This window comes from Falco peregrinus, chromosome 4, assembly GCF_023634155.1.
Source record: "Falco peregrinus isolate bFalPer1 chromosome 4, bFalPer1.pri, whole genome shotgun sequence".
Taxonomy (NCBI): Eukaryota; Metazoa; Chordata; class Aves; order Falconiformes; family Falconidae; genus Falco; species Falco peregrinus.
Window position 1 is genome coordinate 30,811,430 of NC_073724.1, and position 24,081 is coordinate 30,835,510.

General features: G+C 40.3%; 1 protein-coding gene across 3 annotated transcripts in view; it reads right to left on the reverse strand.

Moving 5' to 3' along the window:
* Window positions 1–22,645, reverse strand: part of ADGRG2 (adhesion G protein-coupled receptor G2) — a 62,334-nt gene extending 39,689 nt beyond the window's left edge. For all 3 annotated transcript variants that reach the window (XM_055802943.1, XM_055802947.1, XM_055802944.1), the window contains exons 1-3: window positions 22,542–22,645; window positions 10,868–10,986; window positions 3,433–4,050 (exon numbers count right to left, since the gene is read on the reverse strand). In XM_055802943.1, coding sequence (XP_055658918.1) covers window positions 3,433–4,050; window positions 10,868–10,985 — 736 coding nt within the window. In that variant the 5' untranslated portion in view covers window position 10,986; window positions 22,542–22,645. The remainder of the gene's footprint in view (window positions 1–3,432; window positions 4,051–10,867; window positions 10,987–22,541) is intronic.
* Between the last annotated feature and the right edge of the window lie 1,436 nt (window positions 22,646–24,081).

Sequence of the window (24,081 nt, forward strand, 5' to 3'; positions counted from 1 at the left end):
TAAATGTAACAACATGGCCCAAAGTTTGGTACCCAACAGACTGCGATGCAGACTGATGAGTGGCAGCTACTTTTCCACCTTCTGTCTGAGAAGGTAAAGCCTTGGAACTCCACCCTCCCTTCCAGGAAAGCCGATCCTGTCATCAGAAGTACACACAGCCTCAGAAATCTTAAAAAGGGATTACACAAGCCTCTTATTGCCCACACCTACAAAGCAGAGCAACAGCCCAAACTGAAGGTTTCCTATTCCTTGAGCATGCAAAGGCAAAACAGTCACACAGGGCCCATTTCTCCCATCAGCATTAGACTGCTTTGTTCCCACAAGCCTGGAAACCTCCTCCAGCACCACCAGTAGCAGGCTCAGCAATATTGGGAGTGAAAAGGATACATGCAAAATAGAGGGCAACACCTTGGTCTTGAAAGTTGGACAGGACAGATTAGAAAAGCCTAAAATGCCACAATATAAACACTGAATTGTATTCATGCAAAAAAATGCAACCAAAAGCAACAGGCACTGGACTCCTGCTAAAAGTTAGGGCACTGATACCACCAATGAGATGACAGTGCTTTACTGTCAGTGATACTATTTACAGTTATGCCATAAATAATCTATTTTATTTATTCATTGCAATTTGTAAAAGATACTCTGTCATCTCAGTGCTCCTTGCATAAATGCACAATGTAACAGTTTGGATATTTATATTTGGATTAAGAATGTTCCTGTTTAACAAGTAACTGAAATGATTAATGTTTAAACAGTACATTTCTTCCAGTTGTCAGGTTATTATTAAAGGCAGCTTATTAAAGGCAACTTGCAAATACCCCATGTAAAAATGACAATCAAAGAGCTGGTGCTCACAGATTACTAAAATTTCTTTTCAAGCATTTAGCGTTTAAACTTGCCTCTTTTCTTGTGGTTTTGTATTCTCTTAAATCACCCAGCACTTTATATTACTTCGTACTTCTTTCCTGGATTATGTAGAGACAATAGTGGTATCATTCATATTGTCCACATTAAAGTATGTAGTTAGATAGGAATCGAGGAACAAGCTAAAGAAATTTTCCAAAGCTGGCGTTTGGAACAGTGAGCACTTCTTTCTTCACTTACGTATTTTTAAATACCAAGAGATAATCTCTAAAGTGAGATACATCCGATCTATGGCACTCTTTCTCCATATCACAGCTGTTAAGCTACTTCTCATTCTCAGCAAAAGAGGAATTATCAGAGAAACCTGAGGAATGCAAGTGGAAGGTTTAGTGACGCACAGTGTCTGGGGCCTCCTTCCCCCTTTGGCCCTACCTGCAGTACTTACACCTGCTAGTGCGCAATGGCTATACAAACAGAGGAGAACTGGAAGACTGTGTGACTGGAAGAAGCAAGAGTTACACCTTTAACTCAGACCTAAGAGTTTGCTGTTGCTGACTTCCATTAGTCCAAGAAACATGACCAGCCCCCATCATATACTGGGAAGTAGTCAGATATGTTCTTTCTTGCAAACCTTCAGATGCATAAGATACAGAGCTACCTGGTTAAAGTAAACTACTTGGTTAAAGCTGAGCGTGCCTTTAAGCACTACACATGTGCGTACCTCTTAGCAGAATCAGGATTCTGGTCTTTATTAGACCTCACATGGTTAATAAAAACTAAATAAATTTTTGGTCATCTGAAAAATTATTACAAAAGTAAATGATAAAACCAAAAGAAAAAGAATCTGAGGAGCCAACAAAAAGAAAGGCAGGAAAAGGAGGTAAGGAAACATAAGAAAATAATGTGAAGTTAAGTAAATCCAGATTTATTAATGGAGTGCATCACTGCCTATGAGACACCAATTAGGTAATGGCTTCAACTGCACAAAGATTTTGAGTGGTTAAGCAAAGGAGAAATCACAGAAATCATGGTAATCTTTGACTGAACATTTTATAAACTGTTGTTTTATGTAGGCACAAAATGCCAACCAGGTCATAAAAAAAATTCTGAAACTTGTCCTCCAGCACAATGATGACTACAATGAACCACTTCCTTTTCACCTTTTGTGCCTACACAGGAGGCATAGCACTTTTCCAAGCTTTAGCCCTTTGCCAGTTATGTTCTTTGCAGATGCAAAATCAGGTCTTTCTGAAAGCTTACTACCCAAAGTCCTTCTGTTTTAACAGAGAAGCCCCCAAAATCAGGTATTTTTTGCATAGGTGTACAGAGGAACTAGAAAGCTCTACAACTGTGTTCCTTCAAACACAGTCACACATGAGCAAAAGAAAGACATCCTTTCTTCAGCTCCTCTCCCAAATCACACAACCCAACAGAAAAGATGTGCTCCCAACTACAGCATGAGGCCAGCAGAGGCATTTCATTCATTATGACCCAGTGTTAGAGGCATTCTCCATGAGTCCTGGTTTGTCAGACAGATTTCTTTCTCACCCAGAAAAAGAAATCTGGTCACCTTATTTTAATGCCTTAAGATATTTTTAATCTACCCAGTCAGGCAGTGATTATAACTTTACATAGCTAAAAGATATTTTTTATTCTGCACAAAATAGACAGGTACAGTTTTTAAATATAAAGGTGATGAAGAGTAAGATTGGTGCCACAGTTTAACTGAAGTACCTATATCATGTAAGAAATTTAAGAACCAATTGAGTTAGTCACCTTAAAATCTCTGAAGGTTTTGGGGGGTAATACCATTTACTACGATTGATAAATTGGATCTTGCCCAAGCTTGATTCATGTTTGTCTTTTTTGACAATAGATACAACAGCAAAAGCTAGAAAGAAGATTATTCTCTTGCTTTAACTAAATTTCTCTGAAAAAAAATCTTGTTTTGGTTTGGTTTAAAGCTTTTTATGGTTCTTTTTCAAGGCAGAGAGGAATTTTGTTAAATGCGTGAGAAACCATTTGACCATTTTAATAAAGGAAGGCATTACTGGTACAGAAACAAGAAATCAGAGCCTCCAGTCATCTTTACAGATGTATGAGCTAAAGATGGTGCAATGTGCCAGTGAAACAATGAAAAGTTGCACTCATCGAAGTTCTGGCCCAGTGAATATGCAGAATGAGGATCAGCAATGCTTTCCTCTATATTTATTCCCTGAACAGAAGGTGTGAAAATTAATTATTTTAAGATGACATTGATAGAAAGCCCTAATACTCCAAGGAGTTTTGGCTGGATGCATCCTGTTCTCATTACCATTACATGGGCAGTAGACAGACACAAAAGTTGAAGCAAGCTGAAAGTCTTCAAAGGACTGCTGCTATGCTTTTTATATATGGATAAAAGCTGATGAAAGCTGCAGATCTTCACATGATCTCATTAAGCATTTACCTAGAAATGGCTAATAGACAAATACTTTGTAAAATCTGGAAGAAAAACATTAGACATGTTCAGATGAACTTTTGATAAAAACACTATTTTAAAAACAGGAGTGCAATGGCACTTACCACATGGCAAAGAGTTATCTTCTTCTACTGTCTTATTATAGACCCAATCCTCCTTTCTCCAGCGTATAACACCACTATCTTCACAGTCCAAAGACTGCTTTATATTTGCTTTATCCCACATCCTGAACATGTACAGCTCCCCGGTCATACCCAGGTGAGGTGACATAGCTGTACCTGGCAGCTTTGAACAGCCAAGTAAGAACTTCCCTTTTCCAGGAAAATTAATTTTCCCGGTTAGTTTTCTGTTTACTTTTTTTTTTCCATTTACGAATACCTTCATCTCCCCATCTTCACTTTTCCACAGGATACATATTTGGTTCCAAGTGTTTTCATGAAGTCTTGCTGCTGCATTTATTTGTTTTCCAAATAACCATATCCTCAATTTACCATGATCTCCTGTAAGTCCAAGATCATACTTATTTGCAGAGAGGTTGGTGTGAAGAGTTTCTTGATTGTATACATATGCTGTCCAGGGACTATGTGAGGAATAGAGCTTGAGGTGCACACAAACAATGAATTCTTTCAAGGGACGCAGAGAAACTCTTGCTGACATAATCCAAGGATCTTCGCATGCAGTCTTAAAGACAGCTTTATACTGTCCTAGAAAATCCTCCTGATCTAAGTAAAGAAAAGGTGATTTGTAAAATCATTTCAGTTTTTAAAAATCTTCTATATGAACGTTATTCTTCCATACAGTACCATTCCTAGGCATTTACCTAGGCGTTTTCAAAACAACACAGTAAGAAACAATCTTGTATCTTTCTCTTTTTGCTTTATTTTTGTGGTGGGAAAGCGGAAAATTTGGAGGCAATCAATAAATCGTAGTTGCCCATGAAAGTTTTGAAGTAAAGCTCATGTACAAGATGAAGGACAACCATGTAGCTCTTTAAGACAGCACTCAAATACCAAGCGGGAGGCAAAAAGAGAATCACAGATCCTAGTTCCTATGCCCAGGACTCTGTAGATATTTTGCATTTAATGGATACTGGGAAAAAATATAGAAACAGAGTTAGAAGAAGGGACTGTACCCTTAATGCCTTCTTGTGTCTCAGCATTGCATCCTCCTTCTCTGAGCAAGATCGTGCTTCTCCATGTCACACTTAAAAACTAAAAAAACTAAGACCTGGGGAACTACAGGCCAATCTGTCTTACCTCTGTGCCCGGCAAGATCATAGAGCAGATTCCCCTGGAAACTATGCTAAGGCCCATGGAAAATAAGGATGTGATTCATGGCAGCCAACATGACTTCACTATGTGAAAATCATGCCTGAAAGATTTGGTGGCCTTCTACTATGGGGCTAGACGTCATTTACCTAGACTCATGTAAAATATTTGACATTGTCCCACACAATATACCTGTCTCTAAAATGTAGGGACATGGATTTGATGGATGGACAGCTTGGTGCATAAGGAAATGGCTAGGTGGTTGCACTCAAAAAGTTGCAGTCAACAGGTCAATGTCCAAGTGGAGACCAGTGATGAGTGGTGTTCCTCAGGAGTTCATCCTGGGACCAGCGCTGTTTTAACATCTTTGTTGGTGACACAGACAATGGGACTGAGTGCATCCTCAGCAAGTTTGCCAACACCGAGCTGTGTGGCGTAGTCAACACGGTGGATGGAAGAGATGCCATCCAGAGGGACATGGATAGGCTTGAGAGGTGGGCCCCCGCAAACCTCATGAAATACAAGACCAAGTGTAAGGTGTCCTGTACATGGGTCAGGGCAATCCCAAGCACAAATACAGGCTGGGTGGAAAATGGATTGAGAGCAGCCCTGAGGAGAAGGACTTGGGAGTGTTGATGGATGAGAAGCTCAACGTGGCCTGGCAATGTGCGCTCACAGCCCACAAAGCCAACCGTATGCTGGGCTGCATCAGAAGTGTGGCCAGCAGGTCAAGGGGAGTGATTCTGGCCAGCAGGTAAAGGGGAGTGATTCTGCCCCTCACCCTTCTGCTCTGCTCTTGTGAGACCTCACCTGAACTACTGCATTCAGCTCCAGAGCCCCCAGCATAAGAAGGACATGGACCTGTTGGAGTAAGTCCGGGGGTGGGCCACAAAGATGATCAGAGGGCTGGAGCACCTCTGCTATGAAGACAAGACATGCCGAGAGGGTTGGGCTTGTTCAGCCTGGAGAGGAGAAGGCTCCAGGGAGACCTTCCAGCAGCCTTCCAGTGCCTAAAGGGGGCCTACAAGAAAGCTGGAGAGGGACTTTTTACAGGGACTTGTAGTGATAGGAGAAGGGGTAATGTCTTTAAGCAGAAAGAGGGTAGATTTAGGTTGGGTATTGGGAAGAAATTCTTCACTGTGAGGGTGGTCAGGGACTGGAGCTGTGTTGCCCAGAGAAATTGTGGATGCCCCATCCCTGAAAGCATTCAAGGCCAGGCTGGATGGGGCTTTGAGCAACCTGGTCTACTGGAAAAGGTGTCCCTGCCCAGGGCAGGAGGATTGGAACTAAATGGTCTTTAAGGTCCCTTCCAACCCAAACCATTCTATGGTTGCATGTTTGTTCCCCCCACCTTGCCATTCATGCTGCTTCCTGCCTCATCTCACTGCATCCTTTGAATAATATGCTAGATACAAATTTAATGTCATTTCAAACTAAGAAAAACTCCTATGGGACATGAAATGGAACTACAGAAAAAATGGAACAGCCTGGTAGATGCTCAGCCAGTGCAAGAGAACATATTACTGACACCTTTAGGAAGGTATTTATTTATCAATATATGCAGAGCTTTTATGTACCCTCCAGAGGAGGTATATGATTAATCATGATAGGTCAGGGTTGGATAGCAGGAAAAGATCAGTCAATACAGGAAGAAAGCTTTTCCATTAGCTCCCCTGTGAAAAGACAAATTTCCAGGCAACTTGGATCAGTCTGTGGGGTTTTTTTTCCCTAGGTAGGTTACACTCATAGTCCTAGTTAGCTGTCAAGATCACAGCCAGCTTTTCTGTGACCTTCTCAACCAGCCAGAGCATCAGCTTTCATCAGGCCAATTCTGAATCAGGAATGTGTTCAACTTCTCTGTCTCTTGAGCACAGGGCTCTCAAGTTTCTTTTTCAATAGCAACAAATGGAAAACAGGAGGAAGTTCCTAACTTCCAAGTGTGGCTTGATAGGTATAAGCTACCAGAAAAAGTATAAAACAAACCCCCACTGATAACTATTCTTGTTGCATACTATAGCTTTGAGACTCCCTTTGTGATACTAATTAGCTGAAATCTGTAGGCATCTTTCATAACTCTGAATCATTCCTGAAATTCAACATACATCATGAAAGTGCCATACAAGGCTACAGACCAAACAAAATCTCTCAGGGCACAGGCTGAATTAGGCGAAAATCCTAACTAGCAGACAGTGAATTTTGAATGGCAAGGTAATATTTAGCATGGTTCTACGGTAATGGAGAAGAAAACCACAACTGGCCCAACAGCAATCAGTAGAACTACTTCCCCCCTGTCCAACCCTACAGCATGAATTCTTTCACTTTGGCCATTTGTCAGAACCCAGAAGCAAGATACGGACTACTCAGCTAACCACATGGAAAACTAGTTTTTAAAACACGACTTAAAAAGTTGGTGTGAGGAAGATTGGGAGGGACAGGAAAGTGTCACAGAAGTACAGATTTTTAGATAGACTCAAATGTACCTACAATTAAAATAGATCTGCTACCTTCCAGTTTGGACAGATCATGAGGAAACTGATTTTATAAAGGAAACAGCTAGCTACATATACAGTTACACGGCAACACTTGTGACATCTCACCAAAGAAAAATAATTTCTCGAGTCTTTCATTATCAAGTAGGAATTATGCTGAAGGTTTTGAAAGATTTGATGCAGCTGCTGTTCCTCAGAGAAGATATGTCAAATATACCTGCATGACTCATATACCCTGCAAAATTTCTGTAAGCAGTCTTGAGCATGCAGAGATGACCAAAGTCATTGGTTAAGGAAGTTTCCTGACATAGCTTCAAAACTTTAAGTCACTGTTGACTACCCAGATTGGAAGAATGGAAGTCCATTCCTGAGAATAAAAGTGTTCATCAAAACTTCAGGTACCGTCAGACAACTTGATTCTGGAAGTGAACAAATCTTGAGTGAGGCTTAATTTCATGTTAAATGTTAAATCAGTGTTTATGCATCAACAGTGAATTAATTAAAGGGCTGCAAAACCCAATCACATTTTTTAGAGGAGTTGACACTGTAGAGTTGTCAAGGGAGTCAGTGTGGACTGACTTGCAGATAAAAACAGTTCTAAGGCAGGTAACCAACAGAAATTATGGAAAATGACATCAGTCCTGTTGATGATTCAAAAAGACCACTACTGATAGGCGTAAAAGGCCTGACAATTTAAACTACCAAAAGAGGTTACTTAGAGAAATCTACCCTTCCAAAACCTGGAAAGTCTGGCCCACTTTGCTCTAAAGAGTTAAAAAAAAACAACAGGTGCCAAACAGGGGTGCCAAAGTTAAGAGAAGAGATACCAATACTATCTGAGTTGTAACAAGAAAGACTCAGAAAATTTTATATGGTTTGTCTACCCAAAGAATGCTGAAAAAGTACACAGGAAATCATAACCATAGTCAGAAAATGCACTTCACTGTTCCAAGTGGAACACACGGAGTACAGCATTAAGTTAGAAATTCATTATCAAAACAATCTTGGATAAGTCTGATATGTGGGTGGATGCAATGCATGTAGGAGATGACATTACTTTAAAGCTTTTGGAAGTTCTGTCAACCATCACTTATTTTCTCTAGTAATGGTACTTGTGGGCTGCAATCTACCCTTGAGCGTAGAACTGAGGAGCTGGAATTGGCTGTGCTCTGACAGTGGCATTCCTAGCTTACAATTAGCTCCTTTGGGTCCAGACAATACAAATCACATTCAGAAACCTTACAATGAACATACCTTAATCACCCCAACACAGAAAAGGTAGCACAGTAGAAAGAATGCTCAAAACATCTCCAGAGTAAGAAAAATACGCAAAAATCACAATCTGGAGTCAAGGAAACTCCATGCAGTAGTAATTGCGGACTGATTTTTTTATGTCATTTGCTGTATTCTGGCACTTAACCTCTTTCAGAAATACAAATTGTTCCTTCTTAATATATTTACCTCTAATAGAAGCAAGAACTGGGTTTTTTAGCCTCACTAAAAATAAAGAGCATTCACTTAATAAACATGTTCTCTTAAGCCCTGAAAGAAATCCTGAAATGTATGCTCATACTTCCAAACATTTAAAATAAATTTTCTGAGAATGGCAAGATAATGCAAACATAAACCCCAAATGTAATCTCTCTTTTTTCAAACATTTTCAGATGGTGATAACTGATAGCTTTACAAGACATAGCCAACCATACGTAGTAAGAAATAGACATACAGGAGCAGATTCTCTCAGTACATAAGCACTAGCACTATTTTCTATTACTAATTTTCTATTACTGATAGCTACTTTACCAGTATAGTTGAGCATTAATACAGCTGAGTATTCTCTTGAATAAAAATACTCACAAATTTATGTATCTGCACAATCTGGCTTTTAACCAGTAACAACAATAGTCATTAATTTCTATGCAAGTGTTTGCCACCTGTAACAAAGTGCTTGCGACAGGCCATTAAAATGACATCACAAGAATCTTGTATCTTAATGTATTCTGCCTAGAGCTCATAACTGTTCTTTATAAGAAATTGAAAACTCTAAACTTTCTACATGTGGGTCACTTGATTGTGCTCAATGTTTTGGAAATCTAAAGCTAAGAACTTATTCCTCACAATTAAATTCATCCCTCCTTTTTCATTCACAGTTGTATTTGGATAAACTATGCCACATTATGCAGAGTGTCCTAGACATCAGGAAGAACACAGGCAGTTATTCTCTCTTTGTATTTCCTGGAGAACACAAACATACTCTGGCCCCTTAGATGGGGGAGAACTGAGCAGAGATGCTGCTGACAGTGCTAACAGCCTTAAAATAATAATAATAAAGAAATAGGGTGGAACCATAAATACATTCTTGTGCTAGTTCAGCTTTTCTTGAAGGATTACTGGCACTCGCAAGTGATCGTTAAAGACGAAATCCCTCTTTGCTTGCTTACTTGGAACCCTAGATGCAGTTGCATTTCCCCTGGAAAAATTCTTGACATTTGCCCATCTGCTGAGCAGCCCTGTCCTTTTTACTATTGAAAGTACATGAGGTTAAAACCTCACCATCTTAGTAAGAGTTTTATCACCCGAATCTCAAATTTTGTCTCAAAAAGAGCTTCTTTCTATGAAAATTACTACATTTGGGGAATTAGAATCGGAATTAGTCTAGTCTGTAAACATATGAAATTTCATTGCTAGAACAATGTCATTAAGCAGACATACTTACAAAGTACCTTTGAACTGCAAGAAACTCTGACCTTCTGGAGTAAAGTAACACAGAATCATAGAATGGTTTGAGTTGGAAGGGACCTTAAAGATCATCTAGTTCCAAAGCCCTCACCATAGGTAGGGACACCTTCCACTAGACCAGGTTGCTCAAAGCCTCATCCAAGCTGGCCCTGAACACTTTCAGGGATGGGGCATCCATGACTTCTCTGGGCAAAACAGTTTCTAAAACTAGTCATTAAGTATGTGGCAAAAAAACACTTCTAATTTTTTTAAATTCCATGCACATTACTAACATGATAAATGTATTACACACTACTGATATAAGGTTTATGAGTGACAAGCACTGTTACCTATATCACTTGAGGTCCAGAGTAGCGACAAACTTGTCTCTGCCAGCTTACAGAACAGCCATGAATAAACCACAAATTACTGATTCTACCACACCTCATGCAAAAGCATCACCATGTCAGTTAAAAAATTTGGACAAGAACCTTATGAACTTATCTTTTATTTACTGTTATTTAAAGAGCATAGGCTGTCAAATCCAAATACATCATTCCTGTTACACATTTTGGACCTTACTACTTTTTCCTTCGCCGTATTGAGATACACAACAAAAAGCAATGCAGCAGATGTGCTGCACTCAAACGAGCACTAAGTAGAGTGAAGCTCAAAGGATCTTGTGGTGTTTGTGCAAGAAGTGTAAAAGATTTAACAACATATTCCGAAAAAAGTAACACTTCCAGTTCAAAAAAACAGCAAGGAAGTTAATTTATCTTGTTATTACATGTTGTGTTTACATTCTCTCCTCATCCATAGCAGAAAATAAGTTACTACTAATTATTTTTTAATGAAAACAAATACTGTAAACATAGGGTTTATGTGCTAAGTTTACGTGCTAAGCACCAACTGTTTTAACTTCTTGTTAATGGCAGTTTTTCCTCTTGATTTCAAGAGGGCAGAAACTTGCTAGTTCTGAATATATTGAGCAGTGCTGTTCACCATGACTAATGCTATTTATTTGGAATACCAACACTAGATAAATCAGGAAGAAATTGTCTTACCTTTGCCTGCTGTAGCCAGGAACAAATGAAGTAAAAGGACTGCTAGAACAAGCCTGAATCTCAAGAAAATGTCCTGTATTCTGCCAACACAGCAGTGCTGTTTTCCCCAGGCAACCATTCTAGGAGAAAAAAAAAAAAAATAAATAAACCACAGTGACTAGAAAAAGTGCAGGTGTACAGATATTATGACAAATTATGCTTCCAACCCATCAGTGTAAATCTTTTCAACTCTATTATACTATTGGGTATATATTGTACAGAAATGCACAAATACTCTGTGTATTATTGCCGAGTTATGGATAAAGAAAGAGCTGTTTGCTGAAAGAAAAAAAAACCCACACAAAAAAAAAAACCAACAAAAATCCCGGACACTCAAGCTCTAATTCTGCAAGGATTCACAAATACATCAATGCATGGCCATCATCCTTGCACAAATAAGGCTTTCAACATTTGAAGAACAAAACAACAACAACAAAAAAACCTAACCCCCCAAAAAAAACCACAAAAAAAACCCCAAACCAAAAGCACCTAGTGAGCAAGCTTGAAGAGCTCATCCAAAAGCTTTGCTCATCTCAGTAAGTATATAGAAAGTATCTCTTCAGTTCCCTACCCACAGGTTCCATCATCTGACATTTCAATAGCAACACTGTGAACTCCAACAGAAGAAGCAAGAGTTTGATTCCTGCTCCCCATCTCATTCTCAAGACAAGAAGCTACCGCAAAAAAAAAAAGAAAAAAAAAAGAAAAAGAGAAATGCCACAAGACATTGTGGGCTGCAAATTCATGGGGTGTATCACAGAAACCTGGTTTGTCCACATTTCTTTTTAGCGATGGTTACCTATTGTGAGCAATAGGGCACAGTGGTAGAAAAAGAACTACTATAAGAGATAACATTTTATGTAATGATACACTTTTTGTAAAGAGATCTTTTCAAAAAAGGTACATCATCTGAATATTTTGCATGCCGAAAGAAAAATCACATGAAACATTCATTTGCTTTTTGCATGCATTATTTCTTAAATAAAAAGGCTTAGAGATACATAGTTACAAGTGATTCTATAACTGATTCTTGAACAAATGCAACGCAGTAAATTTTTTATATTGTTTATCTTTGATGTATCAGCTTTATGGCAGGCCAGAGCATGCTGCATGACACCAGAAGTTCAACTTTACTATTGTTCAGTTTGGTGCATGTATGAGTGTATTGGTTAGTACTCATACTGCTTGCAAACTTTACTGTATTTTCATACATGCTGTATAAGGCGGCAGTTAAGTTCCCTTCTTTTCAGGGACTGTAAATTGTGAACTCTTTCAGAAGCTGTAAATTCAATTAAGGTTAGGGCTAAGATGTATTTTTTGCAAGCATTCACATTAACATAAATATTTATGAGCATTAAATGGTTACTATGGGCTGAACCTTCCAAGAAAGTGCTACAGAAATAAACTGAGAAACAGTGAAGTTGCTAGGTATTTGACAGTTTGGAAACCGATTAAATGTACGTGCAAATAAAGTGTACACATATAATAATGTAACATAGAAAAAATAAAGCAAAGGCTTTTTAAGAATTAGAACACTGCAACACTGCTGCCAGTGTTTTCAATAATTACACAGTATGTGATATTTCTAGCTGAAAAATAAGATCATACTGATTCCATTGAAACAGGCCAATCTGGATGATGACCCATACTGCTTCCACTTCTCAGATTCTGGATGCTACACTTAAAATTGAAATACACTAAGGAAATAACAGTCAAACTGTGGCAACACCATGTACGACATCTGCATGGGTGCTGGAGAAGTTAACCAGCAGGAAGAAAGGCTATTGATACAAGGAATACAAAATCAAGCATACTAAAGGTGAGAGAAAATAAATGGTCTGCTAAAACAGTGGACATAGCTAATACACAGAATCCTATGCAGGAACAGACAAAAACCCAAAGACAGACAAGCAAAAATAGCAAGACATGTCAGTGGCGGGCTAGCTTTCCAAAGATTCACAGAAAACTTGTCTAAACATGTCCTTAGCTTGCGTCTCTTGAATGCCTAAAAATCATGTATTAATAAAGTAGTTCAGTCAGCAAACTAAGTAGCAGACTTACAGTAATTATACTAAGAACCTAATAATGAAAAATGCCAAGCTTAAATACATTTTACAACTTTAAGGATTGTGCATCTACAATATAATTTCTTAGGGTGAAAAGAGGTGCCCATCCAAAAGCTGTGTTTCCTTTCTTTGCCTACTCATGCTTCCCACTCTAGTCTGAAATTAGGTCACTTCCAAGCAGAATCAAGCTGCACATCTATTCCTCCATTTATGGGGAAATGTCTTCTTTTATACAGTAAACCATCTATCCATTGTGATGTATTTAGACAACAAACAAACACTAATTCCAGCATCCCTGGCCTCTACTAGAGTTGAAATATGAATGGGATGGAGCCCAAAAACACTCAGCGGCACCCAGAAGTTTAGCCACAGATGTTGGTGAAGCAAATTCCTTGCACGTGTCACATATAGTACTGGTTCAGAGTGCTCTTACATTTCCTGCATTTAGTTGCCTCCTTAAGCCTCAGTTCTGCAAGGAGATACACATGAAATGAGCTGACTAGGACAAAAGTTTACTCTTGCACTGTCAAGCGTGCCTTCTATTTAGTCTGGTAGACCTCATTAGACAACCACGTTAGTGCCCCATCCACCAGAAATAACAACTGAGAATGACAATTGAGTCACCAGAAATAATAAGAGTCTAAATTTGAGGGCAGGAGCCTAGAAATTCCTGGTTCTGGCTCCAGATCTGCCCTAGTGCTAAGTAGCCCTGAGGAGTTCCAACAGACCTTCCTCTAACTCAGGTCTTCCAGAGTAAGCTTTGCTAATACTTGTCCAGTGTTTAAATGAAAAGTAAAATTCTTCCAGCACATTTAGCTTTTGTCTCCTCTGGGTTTTTTGGACACTGTTCTCACTTCCTGAGGTGAGCCCAGCAAAGACAAGTGGGGACAGAGGCACAGCTTCTCATTTGCAAAATAGTCACAAGAACTCCGAAACTATTCAGAGCTATGAATGCAGATTAATGGTCCCAGGGACAGCAATAAAATCCAGACAGCAGGAAAGTGAGGAAATATATAAAGTGAAATCCTGACACAGATCAGATGACTTTTTGCAAGACTCCAGATACTTGAATGCTAGCTCAAGATTTGTTCCAATGTGTGGATAAAAGATACTATTAAAAGAGTTAGGAAAATAACATTAATGTTTCTTTATTTTTGCAACAATGCTGTTTAGACACAACCAAAAAAAAGATGCTGCTGGCCTTGATGGATTTTTTTAGATTTTTTTTAAAAAAAGAGAGATGTACAATACGATTTCATCATATCTATTGAAATGAAGTTCATAGGATACATTCTAAAACATTTTGATGTTATGTTTATCTTAAACTTACTTAAGCCCTTCTTTGTACTGGAATTCTAAAGCTCTGCTCCTAATAATGATACTGAAAAGTAATGTAATTGTAAATATATAGTTGTGGCCATTATAAAATTAGGCATAAGTGATTTTTTTCATTTGTTATTCACTTTGTTCAAATGAACATTTTTATTGTTCATTATACTAGATGAAAACAGCATGACTCACAAAGCTCAGCATGAATCTGTGTAGTTTTTGCAGTATGATGAAAAATTTTCACTTGTAAATCAAGCATATCTAATAAATTACAACAGCTACTAGGCACAACTACTGAGCCACCCAAGTGTGGGAAGGAATTATATGCACAGGCTACAAGTAAAGATGTAACTGGCTGTCTTTACTTTCTCACTTACTATTCTTAAATAATGAAGTCACTTTTATTCACAAAGAGCTAACTCCCTGAAGAATATATATATATATAAAATAATATATATATATATAAAAAATATTAATTACTTCTCTTCATGGTCAGTGGATAAAATGGAAATTCAGAAAACAGAAAGTAAGGGCTCAGCCATAAAACTGTTCCCTCTTGTTTGCCCTCCACGAAGAATGCTCTATTTTGACCAGCGATGATCTTGTAGCATTGGTACCCAGGTTTCACAACATTTTGTACCACGTCATTAATTTGAAAGTAAAACTAGCATTGACAGAACTTTTTTTAAAAACAAATGAACAAACATACTTTGAAAAATTAGATGGTTGTGTTGTATGTTGTGTTATACACATTGCAGTTGTGCATTAGTATCACATTCTCTGGAAATTGAAGAGGTTACGGGAAACAAAGACAGAAAGATGGTATAAAAAGGAGTGTGCATTCTTATCACTTGTATTAATTAGCTTATGTCATGCTATTTTTCTAGTCTTTTGATGGAATCATCCTTCAGCACCATGGGAGTTCTACCTGCCTAGAGAATACAGTTTCTGTAGAATTTACTGAAATTTAACAGGCTGACCAAGACAAACACTGTGACAGGAAGCCTGCTGCTCAAGGATGGGCAGAATACAGGGATGAAGGTCAGTAAGCCAACAGCAACTTACAAGAGCAGGCTAAGATGACTGTTAAAACCAAGGCCTGTAAGGCTTTTACCACATTTACTCAGTTGTACACAGCTTTGTACCTCTGAAAGATGAGTAACATTTGAAGTTGATGTTTTTAAAGCCCTTCAGCTAGCTGTTCAGCCACCGGCATCCACAGTGAAAGGACTTTGAGGTGTCCCAAGAAACTGGGCTTGTGTTACAAATGCAGCTGGAAGGCAGAGGAGATGGGAGTCCGTGCCTCTGCAAGCAGCCTCAAGGGGGACTGCACGGTGCAGCTCCACTCAAAGTGCAGTATGAGAAACCTGGACTTCTTTCCAAGTGTGCACCCATGTATCAAGACAAACAGGGCTTACCTTAAGCTACTGATTACCTTGTATTACAGCAGATATACTTTCAACAGACTTAAAGCCAAAGAAAGTGCAAAATGTGAATACAGCTGTTCTGTGCTGTAGTGTACTTTGTTAAATCACTTTTTGAGAAATACATTCAAATTTTACAATTCCTGTTGAATATATCTATTTACTGGCAGTCTTTGAAAAACTATTAGTTCTTTTATGTCAAGTTTTAGCCAGAGCAGGTCCTCATTGCCAATGCATAAACTGTTAAAGGCAGAAAAGAGCAAGAGAAACATCATACTGCCCAGGTATGAGAACTTCTTGATACCTTTAATTACTTTCAGAAATGTAAGACTGTAGACTTCTTCCATAAGCCCTTTATATTTTCCAGACTGGAACTAAAATGTAGTAAAATTTATATGTTATTTTTAAGTTTTGGCTGAAACAAGTTACATGTAATAGGGAGGACGCTTATGTTGGAAAGTCTTATGTCACTGTGAGTTTTGGCACATACAGTATTCACTGACAACAGCAGAAGTAACACCATTGACTTAAAAATGCTGTTCCATGGGGTTTATTTAAATAATTTTTTTCAGAAGACAGTAATAGGGTTATTACTATCTGATAATAGTTTGGCTGTCATTAATTTTCTCCAGTCTTTATCAAAGGCTGTAAAAACTGGCATACTGTGTTCTACTTCTAGTCACTTCATGAAGAACACCAGCTTCTTCTAAGACTGCAATGGTGATGTGTGGAGCTAGTTCAAAGACCTTCCAAACATGTCCCTCTGACATAAATCTTTACTGTTTTCAAAGATACTAAATATTTTATTTTTTAATAAGTTGGCTTACAGAGAGCAACAAGCCACTTAGCTGCAGACATCAGTCCTCTGCAAAACTCCTAACTCATTAGTTCAGTTCTTAAAAGAAATGAACAGGAGGAAAAACTCTCCCAGAAATCCATTCTTTCTTGCAGTCTTTCAACTGCTGCAGAATACTGGTATTAGAAAGATTTCTTTTTATTATATTCTACAAATACCAAGCTCTGCAAGCCAAGGTCTTCCCTCAGTTCAACTCATAGATCTCCCATTAGATTAATGTAAAAGTGTAAGCTTAATTATTAAGGTTTGTAAAAGTGGATTCATGAGTGTAATATGCTATTGGATGGTTCTCCGTTACAGACCTCAGTGCCAAAAAGCCCTTTTGGTAGTTAATTCTCTCTTACAGTAACTTGTGTCTCCATATATAGTGCAGGGGACAATTTCAAGCAAGTTTTTGTTCACTCTTACCCAGACTGGCAATGTTTCACCTCCTTATATCCAGCAGTCACCTGGGAGATGTGCAAGAGGTGTCCTCCTTACAAATACTTACAAATAAGTTCTACAATATCCAAGAAAACCTCTTCTGCGTTGTGTATCCTCTCAAGACAATAGTATTATCCACCACACACTCTATTATAACTTCTAGAGCAAACTAAAAAGCCCATCAGTGACAATACCTGAGCAGGTTTCCACTTCAAAGACTTTACAAATTACTGATGAAGCATAAGAAGCACAGATATAATAAAGTACTTATTTTTGTCACAAGTCTGGTTACTGCACCTACAGGCAGGTTGTTTATATTTTCATTAATAAAACTTTGGAGTATAGAGGTATACAAGTTTCATGGGTGGAGGGGAATAACAAAAGAAGTGTTCTACAGAGTAGAAGACAAAGTACAACAAAGACTACATTTAAGCTGGCATATAGAAAAAGACTAAAGGAATGCTAGACATGCACCTTGAGCCATGTAAAAGGCATGAGGAAGGGTGTACAAAGGCAAGCATAGAAAAGTGGACAAACACCAAGTTTTGCAAAACCTTATATTCAGTTTGATGCAGAAAGGAAGATGGAAGAACAAAGACTTTTCTAAAGCTGGAATATTCAAACCAGATTCAAACCAGTGAACAATGTAAGCAGGCTGTAAAGAATCAAGTGTGGGCCAGGCATGGCAGAAAGAAGAGTGTTCAGGTCATGCATGCAATTTTCCTACTTTTCAAAAATGGGATCTGAAAGTTTATCTCATCTTACTGTAAGCGGGGGGGGGGGGGGGGGGGGGGGGGCAGCAAGGAAATAGTTCTTCCTGTTCAGTTTACACTTCCTAAGCTTCACTTTGCAGACTTAAGGACTTAATAGGTCTCTTGGAGCTGTCAAAATTTCTCTCGAAGCTAAGAAGCACAATCCTTGGTGGAGTTTGTTTGTTTGTTTGTTTTAAACAATCTCTCAGATTATTTTAATCAACAGCCCAATGACCAAAATTAATAGTTTGTACCAAAGAAATAAAGCTTATCAGTTTTGAAAGACAAATGCACTAAAGAAAGCATCTTCCAGAGTCCCACTACAACTCTGACTAGGAATACGGCATCACTACCCTTATACAGCCTAAGGAAATACAGTCACTTTGGCACCTCTGTCTTCACACAGGGTAAATATTTAGCGGTCCTCCATTAAGACATTCTAGGCAACAGGGTTATGCCAGAACAGAATTCTGGGCCTCTTTTAGCATGGCTCCTCCTTAGGGTACAATGCAAGTCTATGGTGCATACAGGAAAGGAGATGGTACCATTGCCAGGACAGGCCCCGTAATCAGTTGTTAGGGAAAGAAGGGGAGGCAAAGTTCCGTCTGGAAACCATGTTAGACTAATACAACTACAACAAGTTAATCAATAGCAATCATTCTTAAATACTTGAAAGTTGTCACACAAGAGAGTAGTGACTTCAAAGCAACTTCATAATAATTCATTTAAATCAGCACCATTTCTGTGTGCAGCCCCCAGGAACATATCAGCTCAGAAAATCCACTTTGTACAACTACACTCCATATAGTTTCTTCCACCATCACCACCTCTATAAAAAAAGTGATTGGCCTTCTTACAAATAAACCACCCTAACCACAATGCTGAGCTGCTGAGACATATATAAGGGTGAAAAAAAGGATGCATTTTTTAGCTCAAGTTATATGAACGCTTGGACTATGCTATGAATAAATAATGATGGAACGAAGTCCCTCAGATCTCAAAACACCAAGTAACAAGTATTATCAGAAACCCATTCAGCCAGCTTACGTCCATAATTAATTTGGTGCAAAAGAAACAAACATATTAAAAGCCTGGTTGGGAATTCATAAATTAAATGTGGAATTTGGCGACATTCACAATCAGCATGCCCAGATGTCTAATAAATCCAGGCAGAACACCACAGTAATTTTTTCTCTGAAGAATATAAAAGGGATTTTTAAGAGAACATTTCAAACACCAAAAGCATCAGTAAAAAGATGTTGGGTTCTATTACATGTGCACAATAACGTTTCCATAATCAGCATACACAACATTACCTATTTTCTTGCTAATTCTACCATTTCTAAATGTGTCACATCCTGTCAAACATGACAACTTCCAGCAAACCTACTGATGGATCTCTCAGGCCTTCGCTCCTCAATGAATACTTAAAGCAACACCATAAATGAGAACATATAGTGTTTAATTTGTGAGTGGTTGGGGTTTTTTTTGGAAACTAAGGCATCACCTGAGTTACTCATCTCACACAAATCTCAGAAAACAAGAGATAATGTAATAATTTCTAGTAATTTCCTCTATATGATGTGCAAAAGTATTTTAAGCAGACTGGGGAACTTTACAACCTGTTTCTTTTCCATACACTGTCTCATCTAGTATAACTGACTTTCCACAATTTTCTTCTAAAGCAAACAAAAATAAGTAAATCATGTTACAAACTACAGTTTTTGTCTGAGATTTTAGGAACACTGTATCTCAGTAGCCAGCAGAAGAGGACCTAGAAGGGAAGAACAAAATCACTGTTTTAATAAGGCACTAGCTGAAAAGCAGCTGTTATGTCAAACAATAATTAGATTTCTAAGCTACAACTCTCTGCGATAAAAGAAAAACAGAAAATTATGAGGGTGGGACTTTAGCTACCAAATACACTTCTAAAATCTTGTATGAGTTCCACTACACATTACCTGCAATAAAACTGTCCTGAAGCCAATGTAAAAAAGACTCACAGGCTGAGCACCCGTAGTAACAAGACGTTCAGCTCACACGAACAGAGGCTCACAGAGTCAAATCCATGTGACTTGTGCAGGGAGGAGTTTGAGATCCATTTTTTTGCCTTCAATCTAATGTCAACTACAAACGATATTTTGTCCACACTGACCAACAATAAATTTTAAAGATATTTTGGCACAAAAGGAATGCAAGGCTCCCACATAACTGAGTCCTACTAATTACCATATAGTTACACAAGCCTATCTTCTCATAGAACAAGTACTGATCCTCTCCAAATTGTACTTACACCAGGAATTTATGACTGGAAAGAGTAAGATCCTCATAATCAGGACTACCTATCTAATAAACATGAAATGATTCACTCTGCTCCTTTCTTGTTCACAAGCAGAGCAGCACCTACCAGTGTCCTGCAAAAAAATAATATTCTTTAAATCCATGCACCTCAAAAAAAAAAAAGAAAAGCTTTTAATTGAACCTAGATACAATAATGTATTTGTAGTTATACTACTAAACTTACCATTTATCAGAAAGCTAACATTTCAGGCCAAATAGCGTGCCTTATTCATGCCAATTTTTCTGTTGAAGTCAACAAGATTCAATTTTAAAAGCTACCCTGATTTTGGCCTTCAAGTAATCTAATCTATTTCCACTGAAAACACAAAATTCCAAACTTTGTAAGTGTAGTGATCAGTTTTAAATCTATACTGTATTTGCCAAGGCCACTGATTATGTTACATATTAAGAACTAAAACTTGTCCAAATTTAACAAGTTATTCTTTCATGAAGTCCAAAATTTTCTCAGTCTGCCAATATTCTAGTTATTAGTGAAAGACCTGACTAAAAGCATTCACAGCACAAAAATTGTATAAATTGAGCAATTAACTTGAGAATGGGAATTTGGTCCTCTACCCCTCTCCAGCTGGCTCTAATTTGAGCCAATTTCTGTTAATGTATTAGAAATCGAAGTTTAACATTAAATTTGGAAGGCACTGAAGAGAAAACTCCATCTACAGAATTACCTTGATACTAAAATAATATTAATAAATATACTAATAACATTAGTTCACTTGGTGTCTGACTGCCACTGCAGAAATGATACTAGCTTGTAGTGTAAGTAGAAAATTTTGTGGCCCCATTTCATATCTGAGCGAATTTTGTTTATATGCAATTTCTTTCCTGAATCTTCTTTCAAACCATTTCACTTTAGAGATTGCCTTTATCACTAAGTTGTCAGTGTGCTTCCTTTGAGAAGACAAGCACTTGGAGACGGTCCTAAGTAAAGACATGCTTTCTGTTCACCAGTTCAACACATTTCAAGGCAACCAGCAGAGGACCAAATCCTGCTTGTTCCCCTCATGCAAACTGTTACAGAAAGTATACTTTCCAGCTTAGGAAGGAAGGGCTTAAAGCTTAAGAACAGGAATATCAACTTGCACAACTCTCTTCTAATGATGATGTACACTGTTAGCCTACGCAAGCAAAAGGAAGAAATATGTTTTGAGACACATGACGCCAGCTTTACCTTTTCAGCACAAGTGACAGAGCTGAAGCCCCAACGTATTTGCTTGGGGACTGAACAACACTCAGATCTGCATGCCTGAGGTTGTGAACTCTATTTTGGCTCATGTTGAAGCTCATTCTACCACGTCTTCAGCATCGCTATAAGTGATTTCATGTAAGTCAAAACCAGCTCAGGCTTATACATCCACGTTTAATTTGCTGAGCAGGCACGTCTTTAGAAGGCTAGTGAATTAGTTTACAAACATTTCTTCAACATTTCCACATAAGTCAACACAAGACAATCACAGAGTAAAAGCAAGAGTTCAGCACCATTCTAAGTACTACCCATGAACAAGAAAATCTATATATTTGCAAAGCAAAGCAAAAATAAACACAGCCAGGGAAGAAAGGTTCCAGTACATCCAGCCAGTGTAACAGGTCAAGACAAAAAACAAACAAAACCCTCTGCAAAGCAATTATTGTGTGCAACAGGTCACTCTGAAGACATTTCACTTCCAGTGACACAGGCTATCTTGCAGAACATACAAGGAAAAAAAAAACACAAAAGACTTTTGAGCTGAACATATTCTCAGCACCCATTCCCACAGAAAACGTGTGTGAGAGCAAAACCTGAGCCAGCCTGGAGATACAGTCCCAGCAGGACGCCGCCCGACCTCCTCATGGCAAACCGCATCTAGACCATACTGACGCGTCACGCAAAATCATTCACTTTTAAAGCCTATTTAAGTATGTTACCGATGTTTTCATCACCGTTAATTACGCGCTTCGAACAAGACTGGAAACCAGGAAGGCCCCTTTCCCCCAGCAGCACCGAGAAACGTACCTGGTAAGGAGCGGGTCCCCCCCCAAGGCGAACTGAGACGCGCGTCCCCCGCCGCCTCACACCCGCCAGCGGCCCCGGGGCCCGCGCCCGCCCCGCTCCCGCTCCCGCAGCGCGCTCTGCCCTCGCAGGCGGGATCTCCCCTCAGCGTCCCCCGCCCGCGCTTCCCTCGGCCAGGCGACACCCGCCAGTGCCGCTCAAGGGGAGGGAGGGAGGGGTCGGTCAAGGGGACGTGACTAAACGGGAGCGTCGGGGCTTGGCGACGGAGCTCGAAGCTCTCCGACCTGCCCTCCTCCGCCCGCCGCCAGCAGCCTCGCAGGCAGCTTCCCGCGCGACCCGCCTGCCCTCAGCCCCATCGTCCCCCCGGGAGGGTCGCCGGGAAAGCCCGTCGCCGGGAGGCGCGCACCTCTGCCGCCCAGCCCCCGAGCGCCGCTCACCTCAGCTCAGCAGCGCAGGGCGACTCCCGCCTCCGCAGCCCGCCGCGCTGCTGGTCCCTCCTCGCCCTCGAGAGCCCGCCGCCTCCGGCCGCCCCTGCCCCCGCCACCCGAGCCGGCGCTCACCTGTCCCGGGGAACCGCCCGTCCCGGCCCGTCCCGGCCCGCGCCGCCCGCCCTGCCCGCTCGGCGATCGGCGCAGGAGAGGCCGCCGCTGGCCCCCGCAGCTGGGGCAGCCGCTGGACGCGGCCGGAGGGCGGAGGCAGCCGAGGGAGGTGCGGCGAGGAGCCGAGAGGGAACCCGGCGCGGCGGCGGCCGGCGGGGCCGCTCCCCGCGGCAAGGCGGGCCCCTCCCCGCCCGGCGGCCCCGCGGCGCGGGCGTCGTCCCGGCCGCTGTGGGCAGCGCGGGGCTGGCGGGGCAGCTCCCCCGGCGTGCGGCTGGCCGGGGCGGGGGAGGCAGCGAGCAGCACCGGCCGGGGTGGGAGGAAACGCAGGGACACTGCGACCCTGGCTACAACAAGCTGGGGGGGAAGGAATTACCGCTCTGGTTAAACCGTTTTGAATTCGTTGGTGGGCACCGTGTTCAGCGTTAAAACGGCCCTTTTTCTTGTATAGCTTTAAACAGGCTTAACTCCATTAGGCCCTAATGGCAGTGTAGTTTTTCAGAATTAGTACCCTTCATTCAGTCCCGTTTGAGATTCATACCTGCGGTCAGCGGCAGGGTAAAGGAGCACCACTTAGCCATCAGGCCGGCCCACTGTCAACTGCAGCGGTGGCCCTCTTCTTCCCTCTTTTTAACTGCTTGGGATGAAGCTGTTCTGAAAATACAGCATTTTCAATTCTTTTTTTTTTCATTTTTATTATTACCAACATGTTTAGGAACTGCTTTCAGCGTGTGGACTGGAGCTTTAGTCAGTAGGCACTGCTGAGAAGTGCCTGGCACCAGGGCACAGCTCGGCAAAGCCGCTCACACTGCACATCCTGAGGGAAAGGCTGGAACTTTGGGAACAACTCTTCTCGGTGTTACTGAAGATAAGATAGGGGCAAATTCTACAACCCCCCCAGACACTAGGTGTTCCTGCTGATGCAGGGTGTGATGAGTCTACATGATGTGCAGAGTTTCATAGAGAAATACTTGTAAAGAGCTGGGGTTAGATGAAGAAGCTTGTTTCATGTTTGTTAGATTAATGGTGTCTTTGGATGCTTTGGAGCTAGCATCTAGTGGAATGCAAGGCCAGTGCTTTTGCAGTTCCTCACACAGGAAAAGACAGGAGGCATTTTTTTTCTCTGCCTTGCTTAATGGATTATCTTCCTCAAATGTTTAAGTATCACAAATGGCATTCTCTTCCTACCTTATGCAGCCTGTGAGAACTGTGTCTCCTTATTCAGTCCTGATCTGGATGTTTGAGGTCAATAAGGAGGAAGAGTAACATTGTCCTGAAGTTAATGCTGGGTGTCCGATATATGAGAGTATTGTTCATCTATGAAAAGACTTGTCTAGCAGTTCTACATCAGTGCTCTTTTGACACATCCACAAACAGTGGG